Source organism: Poecilia reticulata, chromosome 23 (genome assembly GCF_904066995.2).
Source record: "Poecilia reticulata chromosome 23, P_reticulata-male-v2, whole genome shotgun sequence".
NCBI lineage: Eukaryota > Metazoa > Chordata > Actinopteri > Cyprinodontiformes > Poeciliidae > Poecilia > Poecilia reticulata.
The window spans coordinates 6,527,407-6,540,797 of record NC_088852.1 but is presented as its reverse complement, the minus strand read 5'-3'; the positions used below and the strand labels follow the sequence as shown (position 1 = coordinate 6,540,797).

General features: G+C 38.2%; 1 protein-coding gene across 9 annotated transcripts in view; it reads right to left on the bottom strand.

Annotated features, from left to right (window-relative positions):
• The window catches only part of anks1b (ankyrin repeat and sterile alpha motif domain containing 1B), a 201,311-nt gene that overhangs the window by 35,789 nt on the left and 152,131 nt on the right, over positions 1–13,391 (bottom strand). For all 9 annotated transcript variants that reach the window (XR_014086089.1, XM_008400554.3, XM_017302833.2 and 6 more), the window contains exons 18-19: positions 3,261–3,359; positions 1,314–1,466 (exon numbers count right to left, since the gene is read on the bottom strand). Coding sequence is in view for 8 of the 9 variants with exons in the window: in XM_008400554.3 (XP_008398776.2) it covers positions 1,314–1,466; positions 3,261–3,359 (252 nt within the window). In the remaining variant the exon portion in view is untranslated. The remainder of the gene's footprint in view (positions 1–1,313; positions 1,467–3,260; positions 3,360–13,391) is intronic.

The following is a 13,391-nucleotide window of genomic DNA, read 5'->3' as shown; positions in this document are numbered from 1 at the left end:
TGCATCGTCAGAGCTCAGGCAACAAGCGTCGCTATCAGCAGGCGCGATAACGTTCACAAGAGGAGCGATGTTAACGATGCAGCAGCAAAACTCCACAGAACCAGAACAGCAGCACCGCACACACTCCGTCTGCATCGTCAGCACACACAACACAGTAACGAGAAAATCCCAGTGGGCGTTCAGGTGATCTTCACATCAGCTCAGGTTAACGAACGCCAACAGGGACTGATGCTGACGGACAGTTTATCAACTACGGGACACAAATTCACCCTGTTGCCAAGGTGAAAGATTTTATCTAAACTTTTATGGAAAAGATTGCTAAATATCTGAAGAGAGCAAAAGCACCTGATGTTAAAGAATAGCAGCGTTTAATGAGAGAAAATAGTAATCACGGGTTTTAGCAACCACAGCCACTGAAATCGTCAACTTCCTCTTAAAAAATGCTTTAACTGAATATTTCAAAAGTTCAAACACCAAATATGCCTTCATGTGCATTGATACGCACAGAGGAAACCGTTTTAGCACGACTGCAGAAACTGACATCTGCAGTCCTCTTGGTGCGAATAATCTGGAGGCACAAAGATCCACTGTACCTACAAGTTCCCCCAGGTGGCTGCAGTTCAACAGCACAGCTCTGCTCTGCATTCTGGGTACATTAAAACACTTTATAAGTTTCTCTACTTCGATCTATTTCCCCTTCTTGTCCACTGAGGTCATTCCTGTAGATCATTTCCTCCTCCACTGACACTAAGCCTTTCTAAAGGCACTGATCTCAAAACTGTTAAACCTTTGTCCACGATGCTGAAAAGCCAAGTTTGTGTCAGAAAGCCAGTCAGCTCTTCCATTTCTGATTAGAAGACCAGTAAAATATCCAACTGGAATGATGCTAAAGGTTTGTTAAAGTTTGTAACACAGAGACAGTGACTAGGAGCTCCTTAAGTCTGTGCACAGCTTGATCTCTGAAGTAGAGAAATCCATAATAAATCCATTTGTTCCCATTAAATCACAGTTATATGCTGCATTATTATCACTCCACCTGTTCACATAACAGGCTGAGGCCCATGTTGAGTGCATGCAAGCTTCTGATAGAAACTGTAAATCTTTACTCCCCTTAAAGCTGAGGTTTGCAGCCTTTATATCACTAAAAGACCGAGCGTCTTTACTTTATTTTGGATTATTTACAGCTTTGGACTGACTTTTTGTTGATGCAGCAGAACCATGAGTGCAGATTAACTACTATTCTTATGCCCTTTTTCTATAAAAGCCCAATATGTGGGAGACATTTTCAGCACTGTTGAGTTAGTTACACTTACATTGATCAGCTCAATCTCCCAGATCTTTTTGACCAGCTCCATGGACGTGTAGCCGTTGACGAGGAAAGACTTTGTGTAGTCGCCGAGCTCCAGAGACTCCAGCCACTCGGCCACCGATGTGGGGTTGTTGCCATCGTAGCCCACCGGTCGCACCTGAACACAAATCACATTTCAGGGAGGAAAACAACTTTTCTGAAGCCGTGTCAAAAATTTTATAAGATATTTTTAGGATTTCAGCATCATTGTTTGTATTTAGGAGCCGAGTAGAAATGCCGATACGCTCAATTTAAAATGAAAATGCATCCAAGCTTTTGTTTTCCCTCAGTACCGCAAATTTATGAGAGGAGCCTGCAGAGTTTCTTCAGTCGCTTTTAGTAAAAAATAAAATAATTAAATCCGCCATCAACCCACTTATATTTATATATGAAAAACTGACAAACTGTACATGAGCATCTGCAATAAAATAAAAGTAAAGATGACTGCATAAATGTTATTCTGTTCATTTTCCCTTAGATTTAATGAAAAAGGAAATTCTGTTTAAAAATAATAATCCTCAATGTTTCCATATGTACTCTGTGCAGAATATTTTCTTAAAAATGAATTCTTACAAACGTCCAAACAGGCAGAAGAAGTCTCTGTGAGTGCGTCTGTATTTTTATAGTAAAACCAAGTAAACAAGCTTCTCTCTTGATTCGGGTCTGAATGTGACAGAAACAGCAGGGGGTTTTCCACACAGAGAGGAAAACTCGGAGTGCAACGGATAATTAATAATTCATTCACCTTTATTTTGACAGCCCAAACAGCCCCAGAGTTTGTTTTGCTTCAAACAAGCTTCCCACAACCTCCACCTCGCGTTCAGGATGTGTGCGACTGCACGTCTCCGAGTTAAAAGGTTTCATCTTCGGTGCTGTTTGGAAAAGTTTAGTGTGAGTGAGAGGAGAGAAAATGCTGACTGGAGATCTAAGTTTGTCTCTCGCTTCAGACTCCTTCTTTGCATGTGACTGTGCTCATTAATTGAAGTAACGACATTATTTTTGGCCGACAGCAACAACATTTCATTCAATTCCAGACTCAGTTTATTAGATTTTGCTTAAAAAGACAGTCTAAGTCTGCTGGAACTGGTCGTTATTATGCCTGAATAATGAGTGGCTATTTAGCTAAAGCTACATTTTGAGAGTCTTTTTTAATTCATGCTCAGTGGTTGGATTTCTTTATCTCACAATTGTGGATAAAACTTTTTAAACAATCATAAAAAGGCTGACAGTTTTTGGATCTGCATTAATAAGCAGCTTATTGTGTGTAAAGGGAATAATTCCATTCTAGTGTCGCCACCGGCTGGCGATGTTTTATCCTCATTAACTTCTTACCGCCTAAATTCATTTTGCAATTGCAATTTATTTTAGAACAAAAACACAAATCCAACCACTAAATACTTCTAATATGACTACAGGTATGTGTGGAATATTATAATCTCAAGATATTGAGGTGCAGCTCATCATTAAGCGGTGACTGTGGGTCCAGTAAACAGACCAGTGAAGAACCATTGCCTAACAGAAACAGATCATCGCAGTCTGATTGCTTTGTTTATTAAATCATGAAAGAAAGAGAACCAGTTTCAGAACCTCAAATCTTTATCTAAAAGTTTCCAAAAGCCCCCCTCCCCCCCAAAAAAGCAGTAAAATCCACATTTTTGGATTAACGTGGATTTACGTAGGTTGTTGATGCAGCAAAAGATAAATCTAGGTACATTATTTTTTTCAGAAATTTCAGCTTTAATGCAAAGATCATGAATATCACCATGTCCGCCATCTCTCATTCTACTGATCTGAACATGTGCTGTGATATCAGGCAGTGAAATATTAGCAGCACCTCCTGTGAGTTAATACTTCCAGGATGGATCGTGTCACTTTCGTGACACATTTTGTGTTAAATCTGAGTCGAACTGACCCTGGGCAGCAGCCGGATGGCCTGCAGGAGCCGCTGTCTGTGGGCAGAGTTCAGGATCCCTATTTCCAGCAGGTCTTGGTCCTCCACCACGTTGCTTCCCTGTAAAACAAAAACAAATAAAAAAAAAAACTTAGAATCACTGGTACCGACCATTTGATCCTCATAACAGAGTTATCTGGCAAAATAAAACCAAAACAGCTTTATTTATGCTTAAACATATCCAAAATAACACAAACACCAGCTGTTGTTTTGGTTTTTGGGTAGTCAGACGAATCTTTAGAGAACCCTGCAAGTGTTTCTGCCTGGCAACCAGATAAATTAAAGAGTTCCTGTTTAATTTTCTCTGAGAGACGAACTCTTCGTTCCATGATCAATCAATCACAAATTTTCTCTAACAAATACAGATCTGGTATATAAAAATAGCTTGTCCATCTAAAAATGGTTAATTTAGGCCTTAAAGGGTTTAAAAAGTAACCCATATTTTTATTAAATCGTACAGGCTAAACTGCCTCTGCAAAATAATTTTTCACTGATTTCCTAAATGTACATTTAAATAATATTTTAATTTCACTTTAACAACTGCAGAAACGTTTTTAATCGAATTATCAAGTGGTGCTTAAAAGCTGATTCCTGTAGAAAATGTTAACATCTTGTATTTTATTACTACAACCGATACAATAAAAGTCTCATAGTTGTGCTGAGGAACTTGTCAGGAGGCGGTGATGGATTTCTGGTGCAACTCCGTCACCAGGAGGTCACGGCAAATCAAGTTCAGAAACTAATTGCATTCTGATAGAATCAGTGAAGAGTCTATCTGTGTGTATTTTAATCTCAGAATCAATCCAGCTGTTCTGTGAATATGAAAACCAAGAAGCACAGCAGACAGGTGAGGCGTATCCTCACCTGTCTGATTGGGTAAAAACAAGCCGTTACTTGCACACCTGGTAAAAACGAAGCCACTAAAAGTCTGGTTTGTAGCTAAAAACTTATGGTGAACTTTAATCTAAGGCTTATAACAAAGTTTATCAATCGGCTAAAATGGTCCAGTTAAAGTACAGAACTAAATCCAACTCTGATTAGCATAATTAATATTAACATCTATCCACTCTGGCATGAGCATGAATAATATGGGGGGAAGGAAATGTTTCTGCTGCATGAACTTATGAATTACTGTTAAAAGTTAATCAATCAATTAGAGGTGTGCCGATCGATCGGCCACCGATCATAATTGGCCGATTTCCGTGAAAAAGTGTATCATCGGTGATCGCCGATCACGGCCTCTTGTTGTCGCTCACACAAACCGATCACCTGCATCTCATTTCGCAGCCTGCCTGTGCAGCTGGTCTCCTCTTTCCTTCACACTGCTCAAACGCGCAGCAACAAATCCTAAGCGATGTGGAAATATAACGCACTGAGTGAATGGGGAAGTTTGCGCGTTGCGACGGAAAATTGAAGCACGTCAAAATGCATCAACATGACAAATCTAATATGGCATAAAAACAATGCCATACTTGACGGAGTTTGGCTACATCGAGGCTCACTGCAGTAAAAAAGACATATGGAGGATCAGATAGCAGGTAAAGCAGCGCACAGCTACAAACACTCACCCGGATTAGCATGACGGTCAGAAAGCTAAACAAATAACCTGCAAAATTATTTAAGTCTTCGAGCTGCAATGTAAGACGCTGGTTCTGCTCTCGCTGTTGAACCGCTGCTACGCGCTACAGGTAGTAATATTTCACAGACGGAGCACCGCTTCTGCTCCACATGGTAGTGACTCTCACACCGAACTTCTGTTCAAAACTGCAGCATCTAACCTAAAAAAATACATTTTACATATGTATTAAAACTTTCGTTGTCCTAACACGTGACAGATAATCTCTAAAAAAAATAATCGATCTCCTCCCTGTTCTGCATAATTACTCCGCTCAGTCAGAAACAGCCACTCAGAACTAGCAGTAATCAGCTAGCCGCCACGCTATCGGGAAGTTTTCATTCAGTAACTCAGGATTGTTTATTGTAATGGATCCTGTATTTGCCTTTGAATGCTAAGTTTTATACTTGAATTTTTTTGGCAATGTTGAGAGGTTTTATTTGGACTTTTTGCATTATTTAGCCTCTTCAGAACCTTCATATGTCTTCAGTCTGTTAAAGATAGTATTACTGATAGCAGTACAATTTGCACAATGCCTGTTTTGTTTAGTTTTCTTCTTGGAAAAAGTTATTAAAAACAAGTTTTTTTCTAAATTAAGGTGAATTTATGGTTACTTTTTCCAAATAATGTAACTGGTAGCGTTTATAATTAAAAAAAATATGTGATCGGTATCGGTGATCGGCCCTCATGGGTGATTGGAATTGGAATCGGCAGGAAAAAAACTGATTGTCACATCTCTACAATCAATCAATAAATCCTAATTATAAGTTCTATACCAGATCACCAAGCTGTACGGTTTTTGGTTAAAATGACATGTTATTGCGTATTGCCAATCTTTTCCTATGAGGCTCAAAAATGAAAACATTAATTTATGAAGCAATACTTAAAACCTAAACAGAACCACCAGAAGAACAGGCTCAAAGTAACACTTTTCACACAACACAGGTCCAGTATATTACAAAGTAATGACATTTCTTTTTTGCCAAGTTTAATTCTTAATTATGCAGAACAGCGGTGTTCAAACTTTTTGTCACATAAGCCAAAAACGGCAAATAAATATAATTTTTTAACTGCTTATTCAATTACATTTCTTCGTTGGAAAGTGAAGTTTGAATAATTGTAGATCCAATACATTAAGTTTTTCACATTATTAAAAGAAAAACATTCACTTTATTCTCAGCGATAAGATCTTTAAAAAACGTGCTGGTTTAATAAATGAACTAAAAGCAGGTTTGAGTTCTATAAAGTCTGTTTCTAAGTAGATGTCAGCTGATAGATGCTGTTCTATTAACTATGAAATTAAAGAGAAAACAAAATACTTTGTTATACTTAATATAAGCCATTAAAGAAAATGTACATTTGTTAGGAATAGTTTTATTCATCTGCATCAACCACTTGTTGCACTTTGGAATAACTTTAAACATAGTACATTAAACAACATTAAGATCAGCTATTAAAGCCCACTTTTCTGAGACAGCTTGGCTCCAAATAAACCAGATTTCAATTAATCTGATGTGATATTTAAATCAGACCAACACCAGAGCCTGTTTGGGTCTCCTGCAGCGTTCACCTTTAATTACTCCAGCAGGAAGCCATGAGAGAGCTATCAGTCCTGCCCCCTCGGGTGAGGCAGAGAGGGGTTCACGCACATAATTACAGGATTCAGCACTGACTGGAGCAGAACAGACAACATCATCAGAAAAAAGGATGATGATGATGAAGAGACAGATCCAGGAAGGAACGGAGAGCAGCCGGAGGGGAATCCACCCATCAGTAACTCTTAAACTGTCTGCACACTGGTCAGGGATGCAATGATTAGATCTGACTTCAAAAATCATTGAAAACATAAAGAAAACATTTAAAGTAAATCCACTTAAAGTTTACTTTTGAAACAAACGGCTCACTACATCTAAACTTAGTGACTTAACAGGACAATGACCCAAAGCGCACATCTAAACTGTTCAAACACACAAAGATAAAGAAGGGTAGTAAAAAACGACCAACTACTTCGCATAAAAGATGAACAATTTAATGGAAAAGAAATGCCTGTTGATAGATATTTAGCACATGATTTCTCTGCTAATTTCCATTCTCAGTGTATGTAAACTTCTGAGCAGAGCCATAAACGCCGCCTGCTGTTTACTTTAACAAAACCTGCATTGTTTGACAAGCTTTCAACATCAAGAAAACAGACGACACCATCTGGATGTCGGCTGCGGCATATGGGAAGAGAAAATTTAATAAAATATTTGTGAGCAGAAGTTTGACCACTTTTTGTGTAAAAACAGGTCAAAAAAGAACAAGCAAAACTCTGAAGTTACACCAGAAGACTGCAAGCTGCGTATGTGGAATGATGGTCATTTAGACGAGGATGATGACGATGTAAATCAGCAGACATGCAAACTTAACATTAAACCAATCAGAATATACAACTTATATACTTGTATTTAAATGTAAACCTGTCAGTATTTTTAAACAGTTACTTCCAGAAACATTCGTCTGATGCTACTTGTAGTAGAAACAGTAGAGATGGATCATAGCACCACTCGTTTCTGCAATAAAAAAAAAAAAAGTAAAAAACAGAGATTTGGTCCCAAGATGAGACATTCTGTGGATTTGGTGGTCTGATGCAAACAGAAAACCAAATTATCTAATTAAAAATCTGTAGATTTCTTCTGTTTTTCTACCACTGAGCCACACGTTTTACACCAAATATCTGACGCTACTTTTTGAACCAACTATTTGTTGGACTAGTAGAACGAATCGTTTTTGTTTTACTCTTATAGAGAGTAACAAAGAGGTGGAAACTTTTCAAAAACTGTTCCTGTTTCATTTCACCTCACTGCGACATTAGACAGTCATCTGATACTTTTCTGCTGAAGGTTTAAAACATTTGTACAAATCAATGATCCCTTAAAGCCGAGATACGTTCTCAGGGAAAAAATGAATCCAAATTGATCTCCAGGGCTCCCCTGGTCTGAAACCGAACTAAGTAACCAACGGCAACAGCTGATTGGGCTCATTTTGCAGCTGAACTTACTGCGCCGGCGTTCTGCTGCTGCGCGCCGGCTCCTCTGTAAGAGGAGAGCAGCTCGCAGATCAGCTCCCAAGGCTGATTAATAGAGGTGGAGTCACCGTGCTACGACTTCACGGCAGAGTAATGGCTCTCGGAGCGAGAGCAGAGTAAATTGTTGGAGACCGGGGCGCTGCGGTGGAGTGTGGATCTTCAAAGGCATGACTAATTGCTCCCTGCTGGGCTCCTGATGCAGAGAGATGATGATCCTGAAGGCTTCCTTTCTTTATCAAACCTCCTTTGTCCACTTTGCTCCTCTGCCTTTACGTCCGTTCCTGGAGGAGTTTTCAGGAGTGGAAAACACGCTGCTGGATCAGATTTTCCTTCTAATTTTAGGTCAACAAATTCTCTGATAACAGCGATTTAAAATCAGACACATTTGCAGAGCGCTAAGCCAAAGGAAGATCATGACTTAACATCATCATCATAAATGGAGGGTTGTCTTTTCTTCTAGTTTATTATTCAATTTCTGCTTTCAAGCTTGTCTGCCTTGCTTACAAAATGAAGTTTCTTTAATCAAATATAGCACTATAAAAAGTACTCACTTCTTTGGTTGTTTTAACTTCTTTAAATGAATCATGATCAATAAAATTTGGCTTTTATGAAAAACCCTACAATGAAAAATGAAAATGATTTCTACAAAATGACAGTTAAACAAAAAATATATACCATAACACAAGTGACTGTATAAATATTCACCACCTTTAAGTCAGCAGCCATATTTTTTTAATCAAGAATGATTTATAAAAGCAATAAAATAATAAATCTGGTGCTGTAATAAAATAATGCAAATAAAATATTTATTTCTTTTTCATCACAGCAGATTTACAGCAGGATTTTATTCTTCATTTATATAATTTAAAAAAAATGTAGTTACACTTTCTTTCTTCAACAGTTTTACACAAAATGACTCCTCAGATTAAAATCCACAAAGTTTTAAGTTTGGTTCGAGCGTCATAACATTTATTTTGAAAATTATATTTATGTAAAAAAAAGTATGTGTATATTATCAGGTTTACTTTATTTTGTCTTTAATTGCACTTAATCTTTAAATGTTAAGGTTTGTAGTTTAATAACAGAGTATTTATGTTTATGGTATCCAAAATAATTAGCTATACTTATGGTTCACGTAATACATTTTACATGTACAAAACAACCCGTTCCAGTTCTTCTTACCTAAATATTTTCAGTTTGAAGAGATTTTGATGCTGTGGGATTGAGTATTATTATTAATAAAAAAAGTTTTATGGCATTAGTTCCCCTTATTTGACAGCAGCTTGATGGGAAGATATATAACACATGAACAGTTTTATGAGCGTTCCTATAAATGTTTGAGAGCAAATTGATCCACTAAAGGAAATGAATAAGTATTTACAGAACCACGAAGGGATCAAGTAGCCAAGAATGTGAACAAGATGGGCATTTAAAAAGCCAAACAAAAAGCTTTTAAGTGTTTTAGTACATCTGATTTTTACACACAACGTTCTGTTGGTTGATGTCGGGCATTTCTACAATGACATCATCTCAGATTGACCGTTATCTTGTGCCCTTCAGAAGAAATGCAGTCAATACTGTCCACTCCTTTTTCATTTGACCATCAATCCAGTCTCAATGTCTGGTCCAAGCGCTCGAACACGCCCACTTTAACGGCCCCTTTAGCAGGAGACAGTAATGGCAGATTGGATCGCTGGGCTCATTTACATGTGCACTCCTGCAGTACATACTTTCTATTCAGACAGAGACACAGATGAAAATCGAGGTCAAATTCATTTGCAAAAGCAATCAGTTCTACAGATGAACTTGAACTGTCCCTGAAACAAAGGGTGAGCAGCTCGGACTTTTGAATCTGTTGACTTTTGTGGTTTGAGTTTGGCGTTTATGGCAAATTCCCACTGCTGTGTTGCGACAAAATGAATTTGACCCTGAGCTCCCTAAAAAGGAGCTGCTCTCACTAATAAAGGCTGTTCTGAGTTACTGAGACGTCACTGCAGTGCAAAATAGGGAATAATTTTGAATTTAAGCGACAGAATAGATTTGTTTGGCATGTTTAGCCATGAACAGGACAAAAAGGCTCTCCAGCAAGAAAACCTTTAATCCCAAGAGTGGTGCCAGTCAGGAGGAAGCCATTGAAGTCACTATATCTACTGTAATAAACCTATTTAGAACATTTTCTACACCTAAGAAGCAACAACAGGAGGCAAAGAAATCCCCAAATCTCCATAATCCACAAATAAAGTCTGTCATCTGCTACATATTAGGGAGCGAATCAGTCAAACATACAAATATTCAAATCAATGGGGGTTAAATGGAGTAATTCTTAAGACTGAAAATACATTTCAGGGTGAAGATAAAAGCTGCTGGAGTGATTCTTTGCTTTTCCTAATGAGATATTCTACAGCAGGAATCTCAAACTTATTTTCATTTTGGGCCGAATCAAAAATCTGAATGTTCTTAAAGGGGCGGTTGCTCTAGACTGTATTGATAAAACCAATTCAACTGTTAAAATATCAATAAAAAGCTGTTTGTTTCAGCCTTCAGTAAGCGTTTCTTAAAATTAAATAATATTGAACATCTATTCACACTGTTCAGTCCATCCAGGACTTTGACTGTTTTGTGTTTTTTTTTTTTTTTTGCAATCAAAATGACAAATTTTGTGGCGCTAATTTAGAAATGTTTGTAAGAAATTTCTATGATATTTGTGATAGCACATGATGCTAAATGTGGCTTTTTATTAATCGCCGTATTGATCACGGACTATGACGTGATATACTGTAAAGGAGGCAGCAGTCACTTAACCCAAAGTTTTGGTCAATTTTGAGGAAAATTTGCAGTAAAATCAGAAAGAAATGTGGAAATGTGTTGATTTTGTGTGGACAGATTTGTTGAAAAACTGGAGGGACTTGTTGGTGTAAGTTAGACTCTCGAGGGCCGCATAAAAAGCTACGGCGGGCAACATTTGGCCCCCGGGCCTTTAGTTTGACACGTGTTCTAAAGAATCAGATTAAAACAGCTAAAAATATATTGATGGAATTGTGTTAATATGAATAGGTTTTAAATGAACACTCTTATACAACAACAACTAAAAATGAATGTTAAAAAACAAACAAATTGAGCTCCATGTTCTGAAATTACAATTGAATCCAACTTGTGGAGACATTTTAGTCTCCAATCAACATGTTTACATTTGCACTACTTTTCAAACACACTTTTCTATTTGAGTTGCATAATTTAAAGAGTCTGAGACAAAAGTAACGTTTTTTCTTTACAAAATTATTTCAAAGGACACCTAAAATAAATATATTGAAAGAGAAGAAGTCTAGAAAGGACATTTTAAAGCCATTCCATCATGTCAGGTTCAAACACTAGACATTTCTTACACACTGCAAAAAACAGAGGCAAAGAGTCAGTGATGAGTTTCTTACTCGCGAGGAGAGTGCTTCAGAGAAAGCTTCAGTTACAATCTCCGAACAACACTCTGAAGTTTCTCTGCTCGCCTCGCTCTTTATTAGATCAGGAATGCCCTAATTACATGGAGCTAAGGGGGGGGAAGTATACTCTGTTTGACACAGCAAACTCTTATCCATATAAGATAACTGAACAGCACATTCTCCTCGAGGTCGTTGGAGTGTGTTCTTGTTCTGCCGCTATCTTCTGCAACACAAGAAGTGAACGAACAACAGACAGAACAAACTCTAAAAGTGGCATAACACTATAAGCTTCATATAAGAAAGATAAATATAATTCTAACATTTCCCTCCTGTTTATGCCATTTTTTAGCCAGATCTAGTCCTTACTCAATAACTTCTTTCGATTTTCTATTGGTAATTCACTAAGCGGTTCAAAACAGGTACACTCAGAGGGAAAAGGACACATTCACACCTTACATCATTAACATTGTATTTACAAGTTCAACATAGGAACATTTGAGTCAAGATACAAGTCTGGAAAGTTGAGAGACATTTCATCTTCTTCATCACTGGACTCTGCATCTGTTACATTGTTATTGTCGTCAGGAGGAAGGAGAGAATACAACAACATCCACACAAGGTCAGTATTGCTGCAAACACAGCTATGGGAATTAAGACAGAGACTATTAGTCGTTGATATTGGCCGTATATATTACCCAAACCGTCCCACATTTCTGTATCAGCTCCAGAGTGGTCTTTCATTTTTGCTGTTTAGGGCCCTCAACCCATCCGAGGCCTTTGTGAGGCTGCCATCTGCAGCGGGGTTTGTTGGGGACAAGGGCGGAGCACTGCTCCCCAAAAAGGGCGCAGACCCCACCCCTCTCAGCCAACAAACATGTCACAGCAATGCGGTTTTGGAAAGCCATCAGGGAGGTAGCTGACAGTTGCTCGTGGACGGCTGAGAAACCTTGCTCTGTTTTGTTACCTAACCTCTGGACATTGTAATGGATGTAGTTTTATTCTATCAACATTTTATTTATAGTACACCACCACCAGATGTCACTACGGGATAATGGTTTGAAATACCGAGTAACGTTTACTATAGTCGAACAATTTCCTGAATTCTCATTCATTTAGGAGCGTTGCTGGGACCACTCTCAAAAGTGGTCGTGGACCCATACATATCACACAGTCCCTTGTGGAACTTTGCAGCTTGTTCTATCATTAGAAGCCAGTTATTGCTTCGGCTGGTAACTCCTGTGGTTATTCTATTAGCTCATCTACATCAACATCATCATCTGCATTGAATATAGTCATTACAGAACTTGCGAGTTTGTTTGAGTGTGGGCCCGCCACCACTATGCCTGGGGAGGAGTTATTTGACTCTGTGATGTTCTGGCACAGGGAAATCATTTTATAGGGGTCTTTTCCACTTTTCTCAATCCACAAAGAGAAATAGAAACAAGGAACATCACTTTTGAAAGGAATCGGATTGTTTGTGGTGTTTATGATTATTTTTAGCTCTTTATTGATTTTTTCCAGATGCATAACTTTAGCCCGTACTGTGCTTTGGTATTTATCTTTGGATTTGGCCTCCAGCTATCCCCTGTGTAGGCGAAAACATGTTCCATTGTACACTGCGAACAGCGTCCCGTGACGCCATGTACCAATCATAACCTGCCCAGGCATTTCCTGGGTAGCCCCCAATATTGATCTTATTCAGGTCTAGGGAAAACACAGTTGCCAATCTGGATGCATTAACACACAGGTAGATTTCATCTACAACCTCTTCACCTGACCCTTTACAGGGATTTCCATGTCCCTAACTTTGGACACCACGTGCAACTCTTCCCAGGTGGCATCCATACTTCTCGGTGTTATGTGTTCTTCTCTTACTTTTGTTCATACCGAAATAACAGGAGAACTGCAATGTTTATAACTGCAGCTCCTACACCAAGGATCACCCCTTTTTTTTTATTTTTATTTTTTTATTAGTG